The 25494-nt window shown below is 42.3% G+C and overlaps 3 protein-coding genes across 6 annotated transcripts; all 3 read right to left on the reverse strand.

Annotated features, from left to right (window-relative positions):
* Positions 1-8756: 8756 nt before the first annotated feature.
* gpt (glutamic--pyruvic transaminase) lies at positions 8757-22711 on the reverse strand. 4 transcript variants are annotated; one of them, XM_035169862.2, is made up of 12 exons: positions 22529-22711; positions 17874-18060; positions 14298-14387; positions 14030-14138; positions 13678-13811; positions 12963-13206; positions 12668-12747; positions 12450-12586; positions 12128-12302; positions 10923-11078; positions 9629-9741; positions 8757-9388 (listed from the first exon to the last, which is right to left on the reverse strand). In XM_035169862.2, the coding sequence occupies exons 1-12, from the start codon at positions 22561-22563 to the stop codon at positions 9298-9300; spliced, it is 1551 nt and encodes a 516-aa protein (XP_035025753.1). In that variant the 5' UTR covers positions 22564-22711; the 3' UTR covers positions 8757-9297. The 4 variants fall into 4 exon arrangements, with proteins under 4 accessions (XP_035025753.1, XP_035025756.1, XP_035025755.1 ...); XM_035169865.2 differs by lacking the exon at positions 22529-22711 and adding an exon at positions 22297-22502; XM_035169864.2 differs by lacking the exon at positions 22529-22711 and adding an exon at positions 18608-18761.
* fuz (fuzzy planar cell polarity protein) lies at positions 19808-22290 on the reverse strand. The gene has a single exon (XM_035169866.1). The coding sequence runs from the start codon at positions 22186-22188 to the stop codon at positions 20902-20904; it is 1287 nt and encodes a 428-aa protein (XP_035025757.1). The 5' UTR covers positions 22189-22290; the 3' UTR covers positions 19808-20901.
* A 419-nt stretch (positions 22712-23130) lies between the features above and the next one.
* gng5 (guanine nucleotide binding protein (G protein), gamma 5) lies at positions 23131-25292 on the reverse strand. Its single transcript, XM_035169868.2, has 3 exons — positions 25134-25292; positions 24063-24205; positions 23131-23402 (listed from the first exon to the last, which is right to left on the reverse strand). Exons 1-2 carry the CDS (start codon positions 25212-25214, stop codon positions 24080-24082), a joined length of 207 nt encoding a protein of 68 aa, XP_035025759.1. The 5' UTR covers positions 25215-25292; the 3' UTR covers positions 23131-23402; positions 24063-24079.
* Between the last annotated feature and the right edge of the window lie 202 nt (positions 25293-25494).

The following is a 25494-nucleotide window of genomic DNA, read 5'->3' on the forward strand; positions in this document are numbered from 1 at the left end:
TTATAATTTCCCCCTAAAGACAGAAAACACATTTTCATTCTTATTGGTTTATTTTCCTCTCGGTACTTCCTTTTTTATCTTATTCATGTATCTTTGTTACAGCTGAGATACATGATCTTTTGGAAAAAGAACACGTTTTCTGTGGGATGGGTGCAAAGTGAGAAATAGAATAGTATATAATAGAATAGTATGTAGAGACACACACACTCACACACAAACACAGTGGGACATACTGTGGTGCTATGAGTCAGTGAACACTTGTTAGCGGTCAGGCTCTTTCCCTCCAGTTGGCACGAGCCTCTGGTGACTCAGGGAAACTTGTCGACCAGGAGACAGAGTGAGCAGCGGTGTCAAACTCCACCGAGAAGCCGCGGGAGGAAAAACACAAGTTGTGTTAGAGAGATTTCCACGGTATCAGAGAGCACACATTTTATATTTCTGTTAAGAAGAGAAAAAAACACACACACACAAACCCCCATCTTGTCCGTGTCCAAAGTAGACGGTCATCGCTCTCTCCCAGCACAAGATGTTAGTTACTCAGCTCACCTCCTCGGCCCCTCTTGAAGGATTCCTCTGGTGGTGAGGAGCTCTGACAGGTTGTTTTCAGTCTCGACTTCGGGAGTTCATTTACAGCCAGTCAGGCAGGAGTCCAGGGGGAGCCTGATGGTTTTTGACACCCGGACAAGCAGATGTTCAGAGGACATGAATAAAACATACGGGCCCATCTGACCACGGAGCGCGAGGCTTTCCGGAGTGTCTAATGAAATATGAGGCGTGATTTCAATTCACGCCAGAAAAAAAAATCCCCTTTTGTCAGTGAAGGGTGGGGGGGGGGGTTGATGCTGCATGAAATATGGATGACATGTGTGCGGGCCTGACCTGGGTGGCTGAGCAGGGTTCAAGCGCGGTTATGACAATCAAAGCGGAGACAGGTTTGTCAAACAGATCTGCGCGGTGAATGGGAAGCGGAGTGAATGGAGCCCCTCATTACCGGGCGCGGATATAAACAGAAAAATAATACGTGACCGCCGACAACCCGGGCGTGTGTGTGCGTGTGTGTGCGTGTGTGTGTGTGTGTGTGTGTTTGAGCGGATACAACATCAGCGAGGAGAAGAATATCACTGTTTATTTCTTCTTCTTCTTCTTTCCCCGCAGACGAGTCAGTGGAGAGGCTCAGCTCAGCAGGGGGTACCAGTACCAGTGTGCGTTATCACACCACCCACTCAAAGCTGGTGCTGCACTGTATTTAAGATGGAGGAGGCAATCACAGTCGCCCTGGGGGCTTTTACTTGCTCTTCATTCAAGTGAAAAAAAACCCCATGTGATTGGTAATTGTTCTGTTTTTTGATTTCATTATTTACGTCAAGTCCACACACAACAAGTACTTTGTTTAATTAGTGCGCGTGTTCTTTGGAGTCAGCGTGATGTCGTTCTCCTCACTCTTCTCATGCGCAGGAAGTTCATTCAGGTTTGTGAGTGAATTAAAGCAGAGACTGTACATTTAAGATTAAAGCTTCTTCCCACGTGAGGTGAAAATAAGGATTTGGACTTTTCAGGTCATTTGTAGTGAAAGGATGAGAATTCACTTGATTACACTTGAGAATTTATGAAAAGAGGCATCGTGGACATACTAGCGTCTGTGGGTATCTGATCCCAGACCAAACTTTATCACTACATCAAACATGACATAGACAATAGCTTTTCCCTTAAATAATATTTTCCCCGAAGATAGTTTTGTGTCTTAGTTTTTTTTTCAAAATCAATTTTTCTTGATGTACATTTTAAAATACAAAAAAATTAGTTTCCTGTGTTTTAGTCCAATTATGTTTAATTCCCATAACTTCTTGTGCAGCGACTTGTCTTATTCTTTGACGCTTCATTAAGATGAAAATGTTCACTTCTGGAAAGTTCCTAAAACAGGTTAATTTCTGTTGGAAGCTGCTTGAAACATTTTTCGCAGACAAAAGACAGTATATTTATGACTCAGTTAAAGTTTCTGCCAAGGCTTTCACACTGTTCTCACAGACTTAGAATAAGAGGTCAAACAGGTAACACATCAAGATGTGACGCGAGTTTCATCCTGTGAGAGGTTCAGCAACACTAATGCTCTACTAATAATAGGTACTAATCTTGAGCTATAACAGGTTTGCAGAAAGTACTTGAAATCCACTTGTTGCAGACTGAAAAACATCAGTGTTGAGTTTAACTTGAACCACTGTGGCAAAAAAAAAAGAAATTCCAGGAAGTTGAATTAATGGAACCATCTCACAAGGTCCCACATGCACCTTCAAAGTGACCAAAAGAGTGTGGTCAAGTTTCAAGCATGTGCATTGGCCTTGTTGGGTCATACAACACAGCATCCACACCAAGGAACCAAAAATAATCCTGCCAGAGACATGTGACCCCCACTTTCCCAAACGCTATTTATTTGAATAAGTTCACAATCACTTACGAGCACATGTTGCTGTGGTGCTGGTGGCTCATCCGTTGTAATCACCTCTGCAGTCAAATGGGGACAAAGGAAATCAGAAGGTTGATGATTATTTGCATTTTAAATCTAAATAGTATTTTTCTGCTTTTGGAACAATTACACCTGAAATAAGATATTAAATATTGTATTTGATTTCTCGAAATCCCCTTGTCACCCTCCAGGGGGTCCAGACTCCTATTCCGGGAACAACCTCGACAATTATCTCATTCTTGAAGATGGGAGGGGTCTGAGTAAAGATAATGTGAGCTCCCATCACTCAAACACCATCCGGCGATCGATGCTGATGGTTCTTCCCACCTTATTCCGCACTCTTTAACCCGTAGCGGGGTCCATAGAGGTGGAAGGTTTACGATCACCAGCCTCATTCTCAGACGACCCTGCTGTCTGCCACGGATCCGACATGTGGGGACATCACAGCAGACGCCTGCCGAGGCTGGATAAGCCCAGAAGATTCTTTCTGTGTTGGTCTTCTGGGAAAATATCCATTAAGGTGTAGAGAGACTGCACTTTAAATCCCCACACCGAGCTGCGTGTGCAGTTCTGCCTCAGGGGTTTTTCCTTTATTTACATTTCTAATTTGGCGTTTTTCTTTTCCTTTGTTAAATTCACTGCTGTATAAAACAGTCTCGTCTTTTTTTTCCTCGCTGTATCACAATGAAATGTTCTGTCAACAAAATGAGGTTCAAACATCTTTAATCTCCCACACACACTAATGGGCATTTTCAATTACTGTCATCAGAAAACTTTGTCATTGTTCATATCAGAAATGATGCTTTTATTTTGTTTGTAAGCAATGAGACACGAACTGACATGTTTAGTTCGGCATTAATATTTACATTTGAGAGACCAACTAAGGATTTTTAACAAGTTATGGGATTTTGCATGTAATCCACTGTGTGGTGCTGTTTGTATGAATGGTTTCGAGAAATGCATTTTACTGTGTGAAATAAATGCGACTGAAAACGACCAATTACTCACGTGCTGCACTTAAATACAACTGAGTAGAGATACTTGATTATTTCTATTATTGCACTTCTCTACTCCATTATTTAACAGTAACAGCAGTACTGATAGTTCTACATACAAAACATACTTTTATTTATTTATTAGTCAGAAATAAGAATAATATATAACACACTGTAAAGGGTTGATTCAGCTAAATGAGTAGTTTACCCTTTGAGTTAGTTTGCTGATAAGAGTTATGTAATTGTACTTAATTAAAGATATAAAGAAGTTTCCACATTCACTTGTTCGATTTTTCATGTTAATATCACTATTTTCTCCTGTGAAGGGTATTACTGTTCCACTGCTGGGCTAGGGAGGAATCTGGGGATTTCAAATGCATTAAAGGGGTGTAAATAAAATTGTTATAGAATTTCTAAGTATATGTATAAATGAAACTAGGAAATGTGCATTTCAGTAAAGCCCTGTCGGCATTTAGCAGTAGGCCTGTGTGTGACTATCTCCGGGGAAATTCCCGGCCCTTCATTCCAGGAGCGTTTTGATTGCTCGCAATAAAACTGGAATACAGGATTACAACAAAGGATTATAACAAAACCAAATCCCCCGTGCAAAAACAACAACAGAAAAAAAATAATAAGTAGATTGATTTTCATCGAGATGTCAATCGATGCACTGTTTCGCTGATGGCATCAGAGGGCGGAGTGTCACATTTTCTGCCGATGAGATTGAGCGGCAGCGAGGGGCTTAGTGGCAAATACAATCGAGGAGTGTAAACATACAGAGGGCCACAAGAGGCCGATCAATGCCTCCAGTCTGGGATTGATTAATTACCCCAAGAAAGAGACTGAGGTGTGAGGGCACCAGAGAAACCTGATCAGAACAAGATTTATCACCCAATCTCTGTATCATCACTCCCCCCCTTCTCACTGTTTTCTCTTCTTGTACTTTTTTTTTTTCCAAATCTGCCCTTCTCCATTTACTAACGTGACTGTGTCATCTTTAAATGTGAACGACTCTCGAGCAAGTTGTAGTGGTAACACAAATAGAGAAATAACAAGGTTATAGTAACCTCAAGCTCCATTTTCAAAGGGTTAATACTGCAGGAAAAACAGTTCGAACCCATTGAAAGATTTTCTTTTTCTAAAACAGCAGAGTGCCTGACAATAAACCTACCATAGACAATAAACCTATATCATTTGTTCAAGTGAGTTATGTTGTTAGTTGTATAATATTCCTCTATAAGCACTAAATAAGTAACAAATAATAATTTCCGATCGGATTAATCAAATAAATAACAAATAGACAATATGTACACACAATGTGCCCACACGTTTTATCGTATTAAAGGAATAGTTTGACACTTTTGGAGATTTACTTATTTGATTTCTACAAGATATTACAAGGTAAATAGATTTTCTTACCTTTGGTGAAAGCCAGGGGAGCTTGCCCAGTTGTCGGTCTTTGTGCTAAGCTAAGACAGCAGCCCTTATATGGGACAGACATAGAAGAATGGTATTAAAGATGTAACAGTTAACAATTCGACATTAAAATGTGTAAAAATGACTGAACCTGTGTTATACATTTTGTTGACTTGTGTACTCACATTGCCAGGCTAGCTTTTTCCTGCTGTTTTCAATGTGTATCCTAAACTAAGCCAAATGCTTTTGGCAGTAGGCTGTAACTTTATATTTATCAGAAAGACATGAGAGTATTTCTTTTTCTTTTTGTGTTTCAAAGATAAAAAATAACTTCACTTTACTTTACAAATCAGGCTCACATTCAGAAGCAACCAAACTCGGATTCACAATTGCACAACTACATGCAAATCATTGTGTTCAACGCGGTGATTACAACAACAGAGTTCAGCACAATGTTAAGCAGGAGCCACCTCTCGTACCTTCAAGGAAACAATACGGTGGCTGATTGGAGATACTGAGGATTCATCTGACTCAACGCATCAGTTCTGTTTAAAACACGTTTTAAATGCAGCATGATGATAACACGCAGGACAAAGACAGAAATAGACCCGGCTGGTTGCCTCACAGAAAGAACATTTCACATGTTTTCCCTGTGTCTGCTGGCTTTTTTCTGGGTTCCACCAGAGATTAATTGAAGACTCTAAATTGTGAATGTGTGGATGTGAGGATTGAACGGCTGTTTTTGTCTGTATATATCAGCTCTTTGATGGACTGTCGACCTGTCCAGTGTGAACTTACCTACCTGACTTAGAATTACCCTCCGGGGACAAATTAAATTGTTTTGAATTTGTACTTTGCCTCCTTCCCAATGTCAGATGGAATTGGCTCCAGCTCCAGCTCCAGCTACAACCCCCCCACCACCACCTCCACCACCACCTACAAATGATAAATGGTAAAGATAATAGATGGAGAAGAAAATCACCCCTGCTGTGTTACCAAGTGTAACACATCTGGATTCTATCGCTTACGTTCCATTTGATTGTCAGTATGTTAAAATGTGATGATACTTTTGGCCAGTAACAAGTGGAAAGCATTTCTAAAGCCGACAGACTTTATATCTTTGTTAATGCTGCTCCGATCGATATAACATTAAGTCAGATGACAAGGTCACGTGTTAATAAACGGGGGTTGTTGAAGTGAATTTTGATTTGCAGAAATGGCAGGCCCTAAAAACTGACAGAAAACAACGGGTCCAAAACAAAATAACAAAGGTGGCAACTCGCTGGTGAACATTGTGAAGCATTAAGCCTCTTAAGAGCCAGAGCTTCCCTCAGGTGTTGGTGGAGACCAAAAGTGGAGCTAAAAGGAGAGTTGATATTGGATTTACATTCGTCAGGTGGTTAAAAGCCAACTCTGAATCCATTTTACAGAACGATAATTGATCATGATTGTAATTAACTTGTGTTTTGTGTTGATCACTTGATTGTGTTGATTTTGGGTATCAGTTTTAATGCTTAAAACCTTGTGACATTGTTTGGTGAAAATAACTAAGTAAGAGTTCATATTTCAAATACCATTGACGTGACATTTGTGGAAATCACCCTTCATTTCCAGGCTAAAGTTACAAGACTTGAAGCAGCTAAAACCGAGCACACAGACAGAATATCAAGCACAATATGATTGTCAGTTCACAACTGCCAGTCTCAGTAACATGCCCCAGTCCATCATACCAATCTCCCGATATGAGACTGTACACAGCGAATGAAGACTGGTCATTGTCACAACCAGGAGAGCCACACGACAGCGCTGATGTGTGATGCATGACTGTCTCCCTGACGCCCTACATCCTCGCCCGAACTAATGATGACCTTTGATTCCCAAAAGATGTCAGGAGATGAGGGAAAAAAATGCAAACGCACCCAATTAAATTAGGGTGCAGAGGACTGGAACGTGTGAGCACGTCATGCTGCTGGAGTGAATGGTGAGGGGTTCCAGGAAAGACAAAGCTCAGTGTAATTAGGATTCAGGAGGCCCCTTTGTCAAAGATAATTAAAGCTGACAGCCACTGTGGAGTGGAGAGGAAGAGCAGAAAACCCCTTCAAACTACAAGCTTCACTTTAACACACTCTCTACATAGTCTTTCAGTCCCTATGCCTGACACACACACACACACACACACACACACACACACACACACACACACACACACACACACACACACACACACACACACACACACACACACACACACACACACACACACACACACAACCTGCAGTACCATTCATCATCCCGGCTCGCTTTGAAACTGCATGCAAGGCAATAAAATAGATGACAGATTAATAGATACAATAAGACAGCCGTCGTATCTACACTTCCAGTCGTTTGGCCTGGAATTAAACTGAACAATATCATTATTCGAAGTGACGGTTAAAGCCGACAGCTCACGTCTCACCCTCGCGCAGATCTGTGACGCCTGAGGAGCGACCTCAGTCTTTATCACTGAAGTGGAAGTCGTCTGCATCATTTTGCTAATAATCCGTTTAGATCCCTTAACACATAACTACCACACAATTACCACACTCTCGTGACACCAGTGGATCCCGTGAATTGGCTTCATTAAAGTGAACGTGTTGACTTGCTGAACAGTGACCCCTGTGGCCACGGATGATAATTACAGAATAATGGCACATTGAATTTGCTTCATTTTAAAGCTGCACAACTCAATATTTGTGTATCACTGGAACAACACATCAACATAATCAATTATATAGATAACATGAGCATATTGATTTACATGGAATGCAAATCTCTAATTGCACCAGCTTCTGCTTCTGAGCTGTCTGGGAAAGAAAGTTTATCCCAAAAAAGATCTGATAAGGAAAAGTGAGGGAATGAGACCTAATAAAATGGTTCTCTGGACATTTTATAAAAAAACGCATAACTGCTATGCTATGTGAGGACTCCCTGCAGCAGATGCTAATAACAAGTACAGCAACAGCACGTTTGCAAGTTTCAAGCAGAGTTGTTTTTATGTGCATAAAATCCATAAAACCTAGAAATGTGTGTTGCTGTAAGATATTTCTGATTCCAATTTAAAAATTCCAAAAACAATATCTTTGGTAATTAATGGCAGAAAAAATAACAGCTTTTTTTTGTTTAGTGCTACACTGCAACACCCTTATCTTTTGTAATAACTCAAAACTAAAATATGTGATAGATTAATTATTGAAAGATAATCACTCCTTGCCAGATCCTATTGCAATATCTAATTTAATTTAATTGAACACAGAGGAACATTTAGCAACTATAGATCCACAAATTTATCAGAAACAAAAAAGAAATAAAAACAGAAACATGCTCACCACGTACTGTGAAGTGTCGATGCTTAGTTCTGAGCTTCTTCTGCTGCCCCTAGTGGCCATAAACAATTTGATTCGTTAGTATCACTTGGTAACCTATTGTATGTTGTGAGTGACGAGGGTTTTTGCTATAAAAACACTTATTGTGTGACAGCATCAAATGTTGAGCAACAGTAGCACATGTAAGACTAAAAGATACAAGACTCATTTCACACAAGCTACTAGTCAGAAGATAAAGTATGACTGGAGCAGCTATAACCAGTGTGTCATTTTTCAATTGAAAAAGGAAAAATCTGTAATTTCTCTAAAAGAACAGGAGCAATTACACGTTGGTTTCTTTTCAAATATCAAACCAAAGTCGAACCCGTCCCTCTCGTAAAGAAAGTATGAAGATTTGAAGACACAATGTTAATTTATGTATTTGTGAAAGAACATTGTCACGGTCAAAGGATCTGACCGATTTGTCTTCTTTGAAATTCTAAACACATCTGAAAGCTCTTCTCAAAATAACGAGACAAACAGTTGACTGTTACATTTATTTTGATTCTACAAAATCATTTTTGAATAATCATGCAATGAGACTTTTCTTTATATTGTCCCTGACAAGTACAGCCTGCAGGAATGCAATATGTTATCCAGTTGTACATGTACTCAAGGTTTAAAGCATCACATTTTCTTCAATTGTACCTTCTTCAGTTTTAAGCTTGGCATCGACATAGACAATCTATCTCTCGTACTCACAAATACACAGGTCTACAGTAAATACATCTTTCACAGCTGGAACGACACTAGATGAAGCCGTTTTTTCGCACTAATTTGACACAAGTCTGTGAATCCATCCCTTCATCTCTGGTTTTGTATTGTTTTCTGTCAGAAAACAGTGCCTTGTGTAACAACATCCAAATGAAAGAGCTGTAGAGGCCGAAGTGCGTCATCACAGAGACTACCAGAGCCGCCGCAGAGAAGGCACTTATCAGTGGCAGATAAATTGTGATTGGCTGAGTTCTTTGTTGTGGTCGGTGACCTCCTTCCCTTTGTGGAAAGAGGAAAAATCTGCCGGGATTTAAGAATACTCGTCGGTGAATTTCTCGTGAAACTCCTTGACTTTTTTCAGCAGGATCTGCAGCTTGTCTTTCGGTGGCAAGATGGTCATTCTGAGCAGGAGAGCAGAGGGAAAAGAAAGTCAAATATATAATATAAAAAGTCAAATATTCTGCTGAATGACAGAGTATCTTTGGGTTTTTGGGGTCTGTTAATTGGACAGGGATTTGAAGATGTCCCTTTGGGCTCAAGGACATTATAAGTGGGAAATAATTAAATAATAAAGTTGTTTAATCAAGAAGAGAATCGGCAGAACAATTGATGTCAGTTGCAACTTTATAAATGTTCTCTACCTGAAGTGGTAGGTTCCATCCTTCTGGCCAAAGCCGCTTCCAGGCACGAGGCAGATCCCGGTCTCCTCCAGCATCCTCATGCAATAAAACATATCCGGCTGCTGACCGATGTCCTAACAGAGGGGGAACGGAACATGATTGAGCTGTTTGACCCTTAACATCCTGCTAGTTTAACTAATAAAATCCAACCTTTATCAACTGTGGTTCTGTGGTAACCAGTTCAGCGTTCATACCTAACGCACTGTGTTCACTGCGTTCTGTTTTTCCTTCACGACTTAAAATTGGTTGAAAGGATTTTCAATTTGCAGAAGATCAAATCAATTGAAAGTAGAAGTGGACCAAATGAAAGCAGGAACAGCTCAACTGAGCATCTCTTTGTATCCAACATCCCACTCCTGTAATTATACAGTACTATATTTCTCTCCCATCACAAGCTCTGGATTTAATTCACTCTTTTGAATGTTTTATTAACGGTGTACTACAGCTTCATGTGGACAATTTTGCCGCATTGTCCATATTTGAGTTTCTTTTCTAAACACAGGTGCCCTTCGGCTCTGAGTAAGGACGAGTTTTCAGCGATAACAAGGTTACTGAAGGTTGATTTAAACAGAAAACTAGAATTAAAAAAAAAAGAGATGGGTTATAATCGGGGATAAAACAAATCTCAAGTTTATCTAATTTCTTTTGGATCAAGAGCTTTTTTAAAAAAAATTCTTTAAGTGATTGAGAATATGCTGAATTAAAGCTCTGCCACTGGTGTCGAGTCACTGGGATTGATCACGTGTTGGTAGGTCAGCTCCACTCTGACCTTATACTCTGTAAGGCTAATCAGATCCTCGGTGGCTTGCCTCATTCGTCCTCACTGAAATTCCTACAGAGCAGTCAACCAAGGGACCGAATTGAAACCACAAGCCATCGGAAATCATTTGTTCCCTTTCGCAAACAGGGCAGTGGATGCACAGCGTACCTGCTTAAATGTTATTTAATTCAGCACAGTGTAAAGGATGTTAGTCTTATATCTTTCTTTCTTTACCCAATGTAAATTCACTCCAGCCATGATTTTGGTTGTTTGTGGTGAACATGAGTATTGGTGGATTGAGGGCTGTTGAGACCATGAAGCGAAGTAGTAAGCAGAATAATTATAAGTGCGCCAAATAACAAGTAGTACTTCAGTGGGAATGGGAATAAATAAACCTTTTATAATTGAATTGTCTATTTCATTTACTGATCAATGTAATTTCCTTGAAGCACAAAACTATGGTAACATTTGAGAATGAGAAGGTTAAGGACTGACCATGGCCTCTTTAATGGCCTTCTCAGGGATGGTTATGCTGGGGAAGGAGTACATCGCACCCTGCACAGGATTGCAGCTGATGCCTTGCACAGTGTTGAGAACCTGCTCTGTGAGTGTGGCCTTCTCTGCTAAGGCACTTAAAGTGGCTGTGCGCTCCTGAAAGTGAGAGAGAGAGCGAGAGCGAGAGAGAGAGAAAAATATATGAGGGAAAACCAAAGAGAGAAATCAGAAAACACAGGTCATCGATCATCTTCTGTAGCTGTAACCGTCCGTCTTCTCGAGCTCAATGTGGTCCGGAGGAAATCTTAACCACAGAAAATGGTTTCTTTGAATCTTAAAAGGAAGAAACTGTTGTTTGTCAGCACCATCAAGATGTCTCCTGCCTTATTCTATTGACTGATAGTGTCTCAGGCCTTTTCTAATAATTTTCTGCTTCTTCTGCTAAAACAGATCAGATAAATGCCATTAATTAAACCAAGAATCTTTTCCACACAAGATTCTACATCAATTAACTTCCGAAAGCAACTTCATGGAAGAAGATGCTTTTGGAAGCACCATTTAGATTAGAGATGTTCCGGTACAACTTTTTCTCTTCAAAATACCAACACCTGGACTTTGTGTATCGGCCAATACACAGTACTGTTCTATATTAGCCGATATTGTGTTGGTCTGAAAAGAAAATTCCCGTTTTATTTGGGTGAAACTACTTTTGAAGACGTGGTGTAGGATCAGTCCATAGATCTGCATACCTGCCGATGCCCAATCCTGCATTTTTCAGGAGCACTGGAGGCGTTTCTGATACATGGAAACATCTCTAATTATGATGCATTGACCATAATAATGATTATAATGTTCATAATATGATTCCAGCAGTTCAAGACTGTCACATACAAGTTACATATAAAATGTAAAAACGAACCCAAGCATTGGCAAACTAATATTTCATAAAAAAGGAATATGATGAGATAAAGCAGAAAGAGAGAATAATTAATTAGCTGATTAAAGCAAAAAAAAAAATACATTTCTAGGTGAAATTCATAATCAGTGGCAGCGTACTGATAGAGAACTGCAAACAGAATGTGTAATCTGACTAGTGCCACAGTACCGATAATGTATGACATCAGATTATGTACTGTATTAGGGAATTGATTATCTGTTCCACCCGCAGAGTGAATTATGATAGCAGCAGGATGAGAACTGTGAACCTTGATGAATTTGGCGTATGACGGCTCCCCGGGCTGCGGAGGGTTGACCACCAGGTCCATTAGAGCCTGACCGGGAACAGGAGGACACAGACGGACCGACACCAGCTTCGTCAGCTGGGCCTTCACCTCTTTGTCCATGTTGATGATCTCCATGTAGCCTCCGCGGAAGCCACACCTAAGAGGGAAACGGAAAAATTACAATGTGACGTAGTATCACCGATAATGTAGAGAAGAAAGAAAGATACAAAAAAAGAGACAGAAACAGACTTTGTGACAATGTTGTCTGACAGATTAATCCCAGCATGACCGTGAGATGACTTACTCTCCCATGTAGCACTTTGACGTGGAGTGGAAGGATACCAGTTCCACTGTATCCGAGTACTCTGGTCCCATCTCAAACAGAACTTTCTTAAAAGAGTGGAACTGGCAACCATCAGCGTACACATTGTCCTGGTACACCTGGGAGATGGGGACAAAATGAGACACATTACATAGTGAAATAGACAATCAAGCAGACGGATGATAAAAGAGATGCAGTACCTCGTCGGCCATAAGGAGAAGACGTTCCTTTGCTGCAAATCGGATTACATCCTCGATGCACTGCCTGCTCTGAACCTGACCTGTGAAACAGAAGGAGGCTCATTTTGAAGAAGAGACTGAAATGGGGATTTACAGCAGTTACGTCCATTTGCTGCCATCTAGTGGCTCCTCTGAGGAGCACATGGCATTTGTGGTTTTAAAACTGTTCCCTCAATGGGAAACATAATGACAGGGCACTTTATCTTCTAACTTTGAGTCACACATACTAATAATGTAAATTTTGAGAGAAGTTTACCGGTGGGGTTTCCAGGGTTGATGATGCACAGGGCTCTCGGGTTGCAGTATTCCCGAGCTTCGTCCAGGGCGCGATGCAGCTCGCTGATGTCCATACTCCAGCAGTTCTCCTCGTTAAGGTAGTAGTTGATCTGCACAGCGCCAAGTTCGGCCAAGGCAGCAGAATACAGGGGATACTGAGGTATGGAGATCATGACGCCTGTGCAGGCCGCCCCTTCACCGCACATCAGCAGCTTCAGCATGGTCTGTGACAGGGAAGTTAAGAAGGACACATTAGACATAAAGAGACGTGTTTATGTTATGTAGCTTACCCTTGTTGATAAAAATAAGGTGGACATCAGTTTGTACAATGCTTCTGAAATTGTCTCAACAAAAGCTGAACACTATAACCTTCATGAAGGTGATGAGCTGCTGTTAGACTGCATTAGTTAGGTGTACCTAAGAAAGTGGGCACTGAGTCAATGATTGAAAAAGGAAAATTATAGAGTGGATGCTTCTGCATTTTAATTATGAAGCTTTCATTAGACTTCTCTTTTTCAAGGACACAAAAAAGCACAGGGCCACAAGCCAAAACATTTCTGCATCTTATTATACTGAACTAGCTTATATCATACATACTGAGATGACAGATTTATGGGGGTGGTGGGTGTTATGATAAATGATACAAAGTACAGAGGTAAAAATGTCAAAAAGTCCAAATGAAAGGTGATTTGTACCACTATGCCGTCGCTGGCCCCTGTGGTGAGGTAAATGTCGTCTGGGTCGCAGGGCACGCCGCCGTCCCTTCGCTCGATGTAGCGTGCCACATCCTGACGCACAGAGTCGATGCCCTGACTGGCAGTGTAGGAGCCTGAGGGAGATTCATATGGAGACAACAGAAGTCTTAAAGCTTTCACACGGCAAAACACCATCAGGAAACATAATTCAACCCAGAGCCTGAAGGTGTTAATAAGCAGCCAGGGTTATATGAAGTGTTGGCGCAAAAAATACCAACACACATACACACACACATATATATATATATGTGTGTGTGTTTGTATGTATATATATATATATATATATACACACCCATACTGTTCCCTCCACATGATTGCAGAATGCGGCGTGCTCTACTTTTAGCATCCTCTGGGAATGTGCTGTCATTCAACAGTTCAGGGTAGGAGCACAAAGCCAAGACCTTGAAACAAAGGGACGTGTGAGTATAAAAGATGATGAGGACATTATGTGAAAATCTGCACAACCCAGAGAAAACGGATTGACACCAACTTATTTGAAACAGAGGAGATCAAATTGACATTGACATGTCAGAGGGGAGGGGCTATATTTAGTGTCAGACCTGTCGGAAGAAAGTAATTGGCTGCTGTCCCATTGCATGTGCGTCACCGATATTGGCCTTGATGACCTCAGCGAATGGTTTCTTCATTCCCTGCGAACATATGAAGATAACATACAAAAAGTATTATATACGTGAAGAATGGAAACAAATGTGTTAACAGTGAGATGATTTATTCACTTTGCATAATGTCATTTTATTTTCGGAGTTTTAAAGTGACAGTCCGTTAACAGACGTGACTGACAAGAAGAATGGGGTTGGCTGAGAGCCCCCCCCGCAGCAGAACAGCCTTGACCCCATCCTACACACAGGTTTAACACATACGTAGCTTTTACATAAACAGCAGAGTCTGTGAGCCGAGCAGCTGCAGAACAAACAGTGGGTTATTGGTTCACTCATTGGCTGTTGTTTGAACTCAAACCAGTTATTTTCCTGCAACTGGAGGAACGCTGGGGACTAAAAAATGCGATACGTTATACTTATAATGTGTCTACGTCCGAATCCTGTTATAGACGAAAGTTTGGCCCAGTTTTTAAGTGATAACAGTTATTCTGTAGCTTGCATCATTTAAGTTCATCCTTTGACACAAGAGTAACTTTAAGTTCAAGATTTCTGACAAAACTTCAAGTCAGATTTTTTATGTGTCAATATAAACTCAGGAAGTCTCAGTTTGTGACAACTGTTCCTCTTCAAACTCTTCTACCAAAGGGAACTACAAGTCTTCACTTCCTCAAAGTGAACTGGGTTTATTAGGGAGGTAACATGGAGACATTGTCAAAGGGAAAGAAGCTGTGTGGTGAAAAGGATTTGGTACGTGAGGACATGGGAACAAAGTTTCAACATGAGCACCTTATCACACAGATGGCATTAACTGTCTGACACACAGACACAGAAACATACATTAGACAGAGGCCTCTGACCTCATTTAGTGTGGGGGGGAGCAGAGCAGCAGGGAACTGAATGTCAAACATACTTTATAAGCAAAGTCAAGGTATCTGTTTACTGTCTTTCAGGCCAATAGTATAAGATTTCAGAAATAAGCTCCTGAGCAGCTGTGAGGACAGAGGACAAACCACAAAAACACACACACACACACACTCCTCCTGTTGACACCAGATGTTAAGGACAGCGTGACTCCAACAAAACCACAAGTGGCGCCTCGCTCCCTGCGGTAATCAAAGCAGCCTGTTTGTTTGATTTGTCCAATCCAGCTCATATTTTAGGATATTGGAGTCTTGCTCTCTCATTGGTCCAACATAAGAGGCGTCTCTCGGCCTGGACCAATAACATTATAGGGGATGAATCACACCCCTGGGTTAAAAGTATCGCCCATGCATGATGGGGATCCTTTAGAAACAAACTGACCTCTGCTCCTGAGAAACAACTAGAATGGCCCAGTGCTTTGTATCCTCCCATCTGTGATAAAAGAAACACAGCCAAGCAAACAAAGCTGAAGGTCCACCACAAGGTGAAAAGGGGCTCTGGTAGTAAAACTCTGGCTTTTTATGTCACAGAGTAACAGCAGAGACTTTAAGGACGTAAAATAGTGAAATCTTTTGTGAACAACACTGTGACCTCGGACGTTGATGACAAAAAGTTCAGATAATAAACCAATATGCATCATTCAAGAGTCTTTTCTTAGTCCTCAGCTGGAAAACGTCTTTAGATGAGGTTTGTGTATTTGATTTCAATCTGGCACAATATGTGGAAAAAAAACTACACTTGAGTATTAACAGTCTGTCCCACAGTAACCCTCTCAAAATGTCCCCATTCGCTATCAGCAATCTGCTCATTAAGAACAAACAAAGACCACAACTTATTAACCGCATGTGAAGCCTTTATCTGCGCTCTTGTACATTGCTAGACTCAAAGTTGGTCTTGTTCTTCTCCCTTTAGAACAAAAAAGCTTGAAACAATCAATCTTTTGTATCAGGGAGGGATAAAAAAAAAAAAAACTAAACATGAGCAGCACCATTCTTTTACTGTAAATGAAAGAAAAAAGTGTATAGGTAATCAGAGAAGGGGATCAGTGGATTTGATTCCCAGACAAAAGAGAGAATAGCACTGTGACCTGTTTCCCAAAGTAACACAACACCGTACGACAATTTGGAAAAGTAGGAGCTTGGAGAATGAAGTGGAATTTGTTTTGAGTCTATAAAAGCACAGCTCTCATCGGATGAAGACAGAGAAGTCTGGAGTGGATTACTTAGAGCATAACATTTTTGCCTTCTGGCTCGATGCTGCACGACTGCAAAGACCGAAGGTGGGGGACATCTGCATTTGATGAACAAATAAAGTTCAGTGATTCTACTGTTCTACTGTCTTAAAGGGGAATATGATAAATAAAAAAGAAATTGGCCCTTTTGAGATGTATGGTAATCAGTTTATTGCTTGCCAGACGGGGTCAGCTTCAGATAAGCATTGGTCAGAACAAACAGAACATAAAATCTTTGGTTCCACTGAACCATCTGGTTAAAAAGGTCACGGCTGCCATTACGACCACTGCAGGCCCCACGACGCTGAGCCTTTCACCTGCACAAGGACCTGTTGGCGTGCTCATCCCTTCCTGAGCAAAGCACTAAAGAGGGAACTGTTTTCACACCACACTGCACTCAGTACACTAAACAGCTGGTTGCCACATCACCATTAACAGTGTCACATAAAGGGATCGTGCAGTGCTTAAAAAGAGGAATGCACAAATGATGTGGATTTACAGTGGCAATTACTTGGACAGGACCTATAATATACTTGATACAGATACAATTATATTACTTTACTAGAGATTTTGAGATAATTATATATATGATAACGCTTTAGTGGAGCTATTGAGATAAAAAAACACAACTGTGGACAGTTTTGGATATCAGGAATTCAAGTGTACCATCACCAAGTCGTCAGAGAGTGAAACACACACTTTGGACTCCCCCCCAATTCTTTAGTGCTTTAACCAACATTAACAAAACAGGGGGAGGAAATAAAACATTGGTTAGAGATTAACAGTGGTGATGAGTCAAAGAAAGAGAAATGTGTGGATGTAGCAAATAATCTGGAACATCAGTCTATAAATCCTGGAACATGATGAACGTCCTGAGGAATGACTAACTAACTCATGGACTTTGATTCAAGGGTGTGTAAGAAGCCCACTGGATATTTTAGAGTTTTCTTTTAGGGTAATGTGTAAATGTCCATGGTGATTACATACTGGGGAGAACAGTGCAGATCTGTAATAATAGAGGACACCGACTGGATTCATGCTCGGCCAGACAACACAAGCATTCATCTGCAGCAGACAAGCAGAGTCCCCTTTCAATAGAGTCCACCCTGCCATGTCATTGGGATTTTTCAGACGCCACAAGGTTCAAAGTGATTCGAATTGCAAAATAAAATAAAATGGATCTTTGAAAGTTTAAAGTTTCCCATTACACAACAGGCAAACTGCCACTGTCTGAACATAAGGAAGAGAAGTAAACAGACTGGTGTAAGGGAACAAAAACACAAACATGTATTTCCATAATGCAAAGATAAAGATGAGATGTAAAGCAGAGATCTGATGCAGAGTGTGGTCCGGAGGCTACAAACCTCAGCGAGCTCCCTCTCCAGCTCCACGGCCCGCTGCACGATGGGCCCCCGCACCGCGTACTCCACCTTCTTTACCGTGGGGTTCATGGTGTCGATGGTCAGCACCTTGGCCCGGGACACCACTCCGTTTTCGGACATTTTCTCTTTGGGGAGCCCGCGTCGCGTCGCGCTCAGACTCGATAAGGCTCTGCCGGGAGAGGAGGAGGACAGAGGGGGAGAGGTCAGTGAGCGGACCCTGGGAGTGGGACCACCGCCGGCCCGCAGCGCTCCGACACAGCTGCTGCTGCTACCGGCCAAAAAGTCGCTTCCACCCCGGCTAAGAAACCGAACATTTCTGGGTGAAAGCAGCTGCATCCGTGCGGCGGACATCCTGCACGGCCTTCTCTCAACAAAACTCCGAAGAAATAAAAACCCTTAGCGGAGTGACTGTAGCACCGCAGCACGCCGGTTACTTCACTCGAGAGGAAATGTAAAGTTGTGCAAGTGGAGCCGCAGCGCTCGGACCTTTGAACCGCACAGAGATAAGACTACCGGGGCTCCGCCAAAAGACACTGAATGACTCCGGGAGCTTCTCACTACCAGGCTGCATCCACCGACTCAACTTTCCCCTTTGGGGCTTTTGGGGGGGCACTCTCCCTGCACACATGGCAAAGCTACAACCAGCGAGCGTATCCCTCCCCTTTGTGCGCGCATTCCCACCCCTTCTCCTCCCGTCATCCCGTTATCCTACGCACCGTGAGGCTGTCAACTGAGCCCGGTTCTCCGGTTACTGAGGCCGGACACCTCTGGGGCCAGACGTCGATCTGAGAGATAAACAACCAGGGAACCGGTGCACCTCTCCAACTTTGTCCCTCTCGCCCCGCGTCCCACGGGTTTGTCCTGAGCGCATTGTGCAGGTCTGGGAGGAGACTTTGAAGGAGACTTGCTGATGAATGCTCCTCCTTTCTGCACCGGAGTTAAGTTTCCTCCATCATTTCCTTTCACAAACATCAACATGTGCCATCAGAACAATATAAAACAACCTATAATCAAAATTAAAGTCTACACACACTGGCTTTAATAACAGAATATATAGATATTCATGTAAATCTGGCTTCTAATTCTGCAAATGTTTGTCTGTCTGTGGAACACATAGCTCGTGAAACGTTCATCTTATCAACTTCACACTTGGAACGCATTTTCTTAATAGACCGGGGAAGTGCAAGGTCGAATTTGGTGCAATTTGGACATGGGATACCTTCAATATGAAAATTCGGAGGCAACCAAGGAGTGGTGTTTTCCTGCTGTGAGTGAGTAAGTTGGTCATTTAAAATTTGACCAAATAGCAACAATCATTGACTGTTCATAAAAAGCTCTGCATGTGAACAGTAAAAAAGTGACAGTATATTGCAGAACTGTTTGAGGACTCACTTATGACAAGAAATACTTCTTAAGTTGGCTGTGGAGCAAACAGGCCGGTTTAGAACGGGCACTTAATTATTTAGCTGAATGTGCTTAGTTAAATGTATTATACAGTTGCTTAGTAGTTTATAAGCCCCTGGTGTGGTGAAATGGGGTCAGACCTAAAGGCACTGGTTAAAATTTCTCGGGTTAAACTGGGACGGCCCCGTCAGCCTCACTGGCAGGAAATCCCACAGACAAAATGAGCATGAGGAGCAGAGCATCTGGTGAAAACTGGGATTAGAAACTACTTACTGGTATGTTACTGATCCTCAGTCAGACTTTCAGTGCAACTCTGCCTTCACACTGAAAAGTGAGTGAGCGATAGGTTTCTTGAAATGACCAGCGCAGATATAAAGACAAGACACAGCATTTATCATGACTATAAGAGTATTCATTCGACAATGGTGTGTACCTGTTTTGTCAACGGCCAGTGTCACTGTTATTATAACAATTATGGAATAAGTATGACTTAAAGAACTTGAGTCCTTGCAGATGCTTTTAGATTTTTATCATCTGTGTGAGATACAAAAAAACATTATATTATTACTATATAAGTGGCAGTTTTATTTGTAATATTAATATAACCACTGAGCTGATGTTTTGCAATGAAACATTCAACCCATAGACTGCAAACATTGTAATTATCTCATCATTGATATGAAGATGGGATTAAATACCTTAATGATACAAAGACCCATAGAAAGTAATCAACCAAATATATAGGAACTAGAAAAGACAAATATTTACTATTATGTTGAGCCAAACGATTCAAAATGTTCAAACAACGGACAGCAGGCACATTTTATCCCAGTGCAACCTCCTCACGTTTCTCTAATACACTTTGAGGTGCAGTGAAATCCGAGAGGTAACGGTAGTATTCAGTAGCAGGAAGAAAACGTAATGTGAAACTGAGATTTGTTCAGGTTTCATTGCTGTAGCAACAGGCCTGAAGCCAAGCTAAACATAAATGGGGAACAGTAATCCCTTACATGCTAAACAAAGCTGAAAGGAATTAACTTTGTCTTTGCATTTTCAATTGTTCACAAACTGCCATTAGCATTAAAGCAACACTGTGTGACGTTTTACTGAGCAACAGTGCCCTCTGCAGGCACACAAGTAATAAAGTGGTTTCATGTAGAGAAAAAACCCAAACCTGGAGCTTTGACAGCATCACCCAACTCACTGAAATGATAGCAGCACCATTTTCCCTCTTCTAAGACAGTGACCAATCAACTTATTTTGGAGCTGCTATTTTTAGGTTAAAAAGTTGCATAATGTTATTTTAAATAAGTAACCGTATTATATCGAACTTGCCTGGTATGATTACAAGTGGTCTGTCAATCACTGTCTTTATAAAACATGAACACATGGAAGGTATTTATATGCCTCTACTATAGATCTGGTTGTCATCGTGTAATTTTATATGTTTGCAGTCATCAGTAACAATATAAAGAAAACCCGAAATATCAGTAAAGAATACAAATCACAGTTGAAAGGCTATTCACCAATTCATTGATATATTATTAGGTCAAAGGGTACGAGATTTACCCAAAACTGAGGCGTTTTAGCAACGTAAACTTTTCACTTAAAACCCAGTGGCTGCAACTATGTCAGAGAGAGTCTGTGTGGCCACGGAACGCAGTGCGAAGGTGGGGACTGACGGTGGGATAAGCAGAAAGAGCTGGTGCTGTGCCGTCTGAAGTCCGTAGCTTTTACATTCATCTGTGACCGAGTAGCATTGTAGTGGCTGGTGTGAGAATCCAAGGACAAAGTCTTCCGTGTTCCCTCTCTGAGACCTCTCCTCCGGGGAGACACACGATGCCTCCTCCTGGCTGAAGTAGCGTGTGCTGCTGAAGATGTAGAGCAGCTTCAGCAGCTCCCAGCAGCGGGCCTCTGAGGGTAGAGGAGGGTCACTGGGCAGATGATGAGTCCGCACGCAGGAGACTGAGCGGCGTGTTTCCCGGTTAATGAGGAGAAGTGCCAGCACATCGGGGCGCAGGGACACAGATGTTGGCATGCAGCGCTTTCCTACGGCCAGGCAGTCTCTCAGGGCCTCCACCAGTGGTGACCAGAAACGACCCACCAGCTCACTCTCGGCTCTGTGCAGGGAAGGAGTGGGACCACACAGCACACAGACGTCTACCCCTGGAAGCAGCTGGAAGCGGAGCAGGCGGTGAGCCACGGTGGGGCTGCCATGGGGTAGGAACACCGGGTAATCACAGGAAGCGGATCCGGAGGCCGAGAGGGACCGGATCACAGCGGAGAGCAGCACGACTTCCTGTGGAGCCAGACGCCACCACTTCTCCGTGGCTGCAGCTATTCGCCCGTGGACGAGGAGGCATCCAAACTCGCTGTCTGCGGCCTGAGCAAAGCCATCCACTGCCTGTTGAAGAAGAGCAGGGTTGGGAGGCAGGAGTGAGTCAGCGCAGTGTGTCAGGTTACCCAGGATGCCCTGTTGTCTCTCCTCCAGCAGCTGATCGATGAGGCTGAAGCAGGAGCGCAGGTCCCTCTTCAGCCTCTCCACATTCCTCATGTTGGCCAGCTCGTCCTGGCCCAGCACCAGCACCATGCAGCTCCACACATCCTCCAGGAGGCGCTGCAGACGAGCCTCCTCCTCTTTGCTGCTGCTGCCGCCTCCACTCACCGCGATGAGCATCACGCTGTCCTGGAACACCCTCCACACCACCTTCCCCCCGCCCTCGGTCTCGCAGCAGGACAACACGACCCCCTGGCCGCCCCCAAACATGTGGACGCCGTTCAGGGAGCCGATGACCGGGAAGGGCAGCTGTCTGGGGGCTCCCCGCGTGAAGAGGGGGACCCCGCTGCTGGCCGTGAGGCAGAGGAGGTGCGTGGATCCGTCCTGGAGCATCATCTCGCGGTGTTAGCTAGCTGCGTTACGCGTTCAACACACGCGCTTCCCGGGTTATTGAACCGCTCAGCTAACGGTCCCCATTCAGCTGATAAAGTTAAATAAACTCACCGGCTAACAGTGGCGCGGCTACCGCTGGCCCCGGTGTTGCATCACGTCGGCGGAGCTCCGTCAGCACCACGCAACCTAAAAAAACCAATTCCCCGCGTCTGGCCGGAGCAGGTTCTAACACCGAGGAGGACGAGCGATACCATGCAGCTACTGTAGCATCACAACCCCGCCAAACCCCCCGCGGTGCCTCGGCTAACTGTGTTTAACATGCTAGGTTAACAAAACAAGTTACCGTCGTTTCCACAGTAACGATGTCCCATGATTCATTCTTCGGAGCCGGAGAGGGCGGTTACATTCGGCTGGTCGAGCGGCAGTTTGAGAGGGACGAGCTCCGGTGGAGGCGCTGCAGCGGCGGGAGGGAAACACCGACCTGGGTTCAGCTGCTGGAGCTTGAGCCACTTCTCGCGAGAGTTGAAGCAGCCCACTGATCACGCTGCTGCTCATCAACGTCACCAGATCACTTCTAAAACAGACACTCTGATAATACTGCAGTTTTACCATTATTATTTAACAGACTATTAGTAATAGTTTAAGGTGCAATTCAATGTCATCACTTCCCATGATATTATGAAATGTACAAATAGTTCTATTCTATATCTATGTGTAGAATATGAGACTTACTTACGTTTTTTCTTCATTTTATAAACCTAAGATAATCAATTTCTTCGGAGCTACCCTTTATTTATTAGTTAAATGTTAAAATCCCCGCCTCAGCTTCCTCCCATTAGTACTGTACCTCTAGTGTACATTAGGCAGCACTGTCAGCAATGTGTGTCACGCAATATTGTCGAACAGATGAACAGCAACAAAAGAAGCCATACTAATAAAACCTTATAGTAGGAAAGAATGTTTTTATTCATTAAATACAAAAAAGTCAAGAACAGTGATGACTAAAATAGAACAATAGAAAAGGCACAATAATTTACTCAAAAATCACACTGTGCCATGAAAAATAAAACTGTCTCCTTTCTTCTACTGTGGCTGAAAATAGATGGTCATCTTCCTGACAATGTTTTCTACACTCCAGAGATCCCGTGGCAGTATAATGGCTTGGCATGAGGAGCAGTGTTGAGGTCAACTTTTCCCTGTAGCATCAAAATGAAGGCCTTTGCAGAACATAAATAAAAAACAAGAGACAAAAACAGACAATATATTAGGCACTGGATTTGAACTTTCAATGTATTTGAAAAGATTTGTTTTATTATAAAAAAAAATGTATCTTGGTATCAGCTTTTTCATGATGTTCAACAATCTGTACATTCAGAGACGCTATAATAAAAATCTTTAAAAAAAATTGCAAATGCATGAATCAATAATTTGAATCCATATGTGACATCTTATGGCCTTAAAGTATAAATTGTGTCGTACAATCTATGTTCATTTTTCAGTGGCTGCAACATATGAAGGACTGCCAAACATGCGTATTATTGGAAAAGTATAACATGACCTTTTTAAAAAGGAGAAGATAAAAGAGATTGGAATAAATTGAGAATAAATGTCAATAAAAAAGAAGTAAATTATGCTTGGGAGGTCTGAGAAGTTTCTATCGATGTTCGGATTGTTTTTTGTGCACTGTAAATAAATAACAGTGATAGTCAAGCAGACCACATTGTATCTGCTGTGAAGGAAGAAATACATGAAAAGACTTTTGAGTGAGTATAAGAAGCACATTAAGGAAAATCATGCAAAGCAATTAAAAATTCTCTCCAGTTGCGTGTGCTGGGTGTACAGTATTTCTGAGTGTGTCGACAGGGTGGCAGACTCACCAATGAATGCAGTGGTTTCACAAGAAGGAGCAGACCTTCTGCGGCCTGAAAGGGTTAGTGCTGGAGGACACGCCTGTGAGCAGAGGGTCCTGCAAGGCGTTCTGAAGGCAAAACTGTTGAAGGTCTGCAGCTGCCTGGGAGACCTGGAGACAAAAGAGGAATCGAAATGTAAACCAATGACGTGGGAGTATACTGGAGTAGGTTTAACAGACGTCTTAATGGAGTACCACATCCATTTCAGATTTAGGAGTACTGCTGTATTGTAAGAAATCTAACATATTTGTCAGCTCAATGACTCTGAAAATGAAATATCTTGCCCTCTCTATATACATTTATAGGATTAGTGGGTAAGTAGTAGGTAACAATGGAAGTGTTTAGTTGTAATCCAAATATTTGAAAATACTGAGATTTTCTTTGAACCGACGAAATATTAGATTTCTTAACACAGATCTGAAACCTGCAGCCGGGAAAAACTGAGTCAAGTAACGAGGTTAAAAACACAATGGTTTCCATGAATCAAACATAATAGATACATATTCTATTTTGGGCTTTTGTATGTATTTTATTTCATCTGGACCCAGAGTCTGAATAACAAACGTCACCAACCTTATTGATTAACTCCATTTTAACTTTTCTAAGTAAAATGATAGCAATACATGCATTAGCTTGATTGGAGGGGCAGATTCAAATCACGAGGGAATACGCGTCAGTTCCCCTTTGGAAAAGTGGATATTGATACATTTAGTTATTGATCAGGCTAAATTTGACGTTTTATTACTTTTAAGCTACGTTTCGCTAGCTTCCCTGTTACCGTAAAGTTCACCGACAGATGCTAGCAGCCACCAGATCAAAAGTCACGACATCTTATATTCTCTCCTACACGTTGACTAGTGCTATCACAGCTGACTTGTGTTCCTTTTCCCAGCTACGCCCTGCTATGCTAAGCTACGCCTGTTGACTGTGGGCTAACGCTGCTAGCTCCGGACAGCAGCTAGCGCCGTTAGCCGGACGCGGTCGACATTTGTCCGCGTTGTTTGACGGGATCAAACAAAAGGGAACCCGGGGAATCACCTTCACTCTGTTGATGCTCGCCTCGAAGCGGAGCTGCTGCACGACTTTCTTCATGGCGACGAGGTTTGAGGAACTCGACATTTTCGAGGCGTTTTCTTCTCGTCTGAGTGAAAGAGGAGGGAGCGAGTCTGGGCTGGATGCGGAGACAAAAGCGAAGATGATGATGACATCCGGATTCCGGTCACTCGCCCGATAGGGGGCGCCACGTTAAAGACAAAATAAAACACTTTCATTAGAAATCTCTTTATTGTGCTGTTCCGAGACCAGCAGGGCAGATCGTACACATTCTGATGTGAATATGTGATTCAATTAAAAACATCTACAACAACAAAGTTAATTTCAAACAAACAACATTTCACAT

Source organism: Hippoglossus stenolepis, chromosome 11 (assembly GCF_022539355.2).
Source record: "Hippoglossus stenolepis isolate QCI-W04-F060 chromosome 11, HSTE1.2, whole genome shotgun sequence".
Taxonomy (NCBI): Eukaryota; Metazoa; Chordata; class Actinopteri; order Pleuronectiformes; family Pleuronectidae; genus Hippoglossus; species Hippoglossus stenolepis.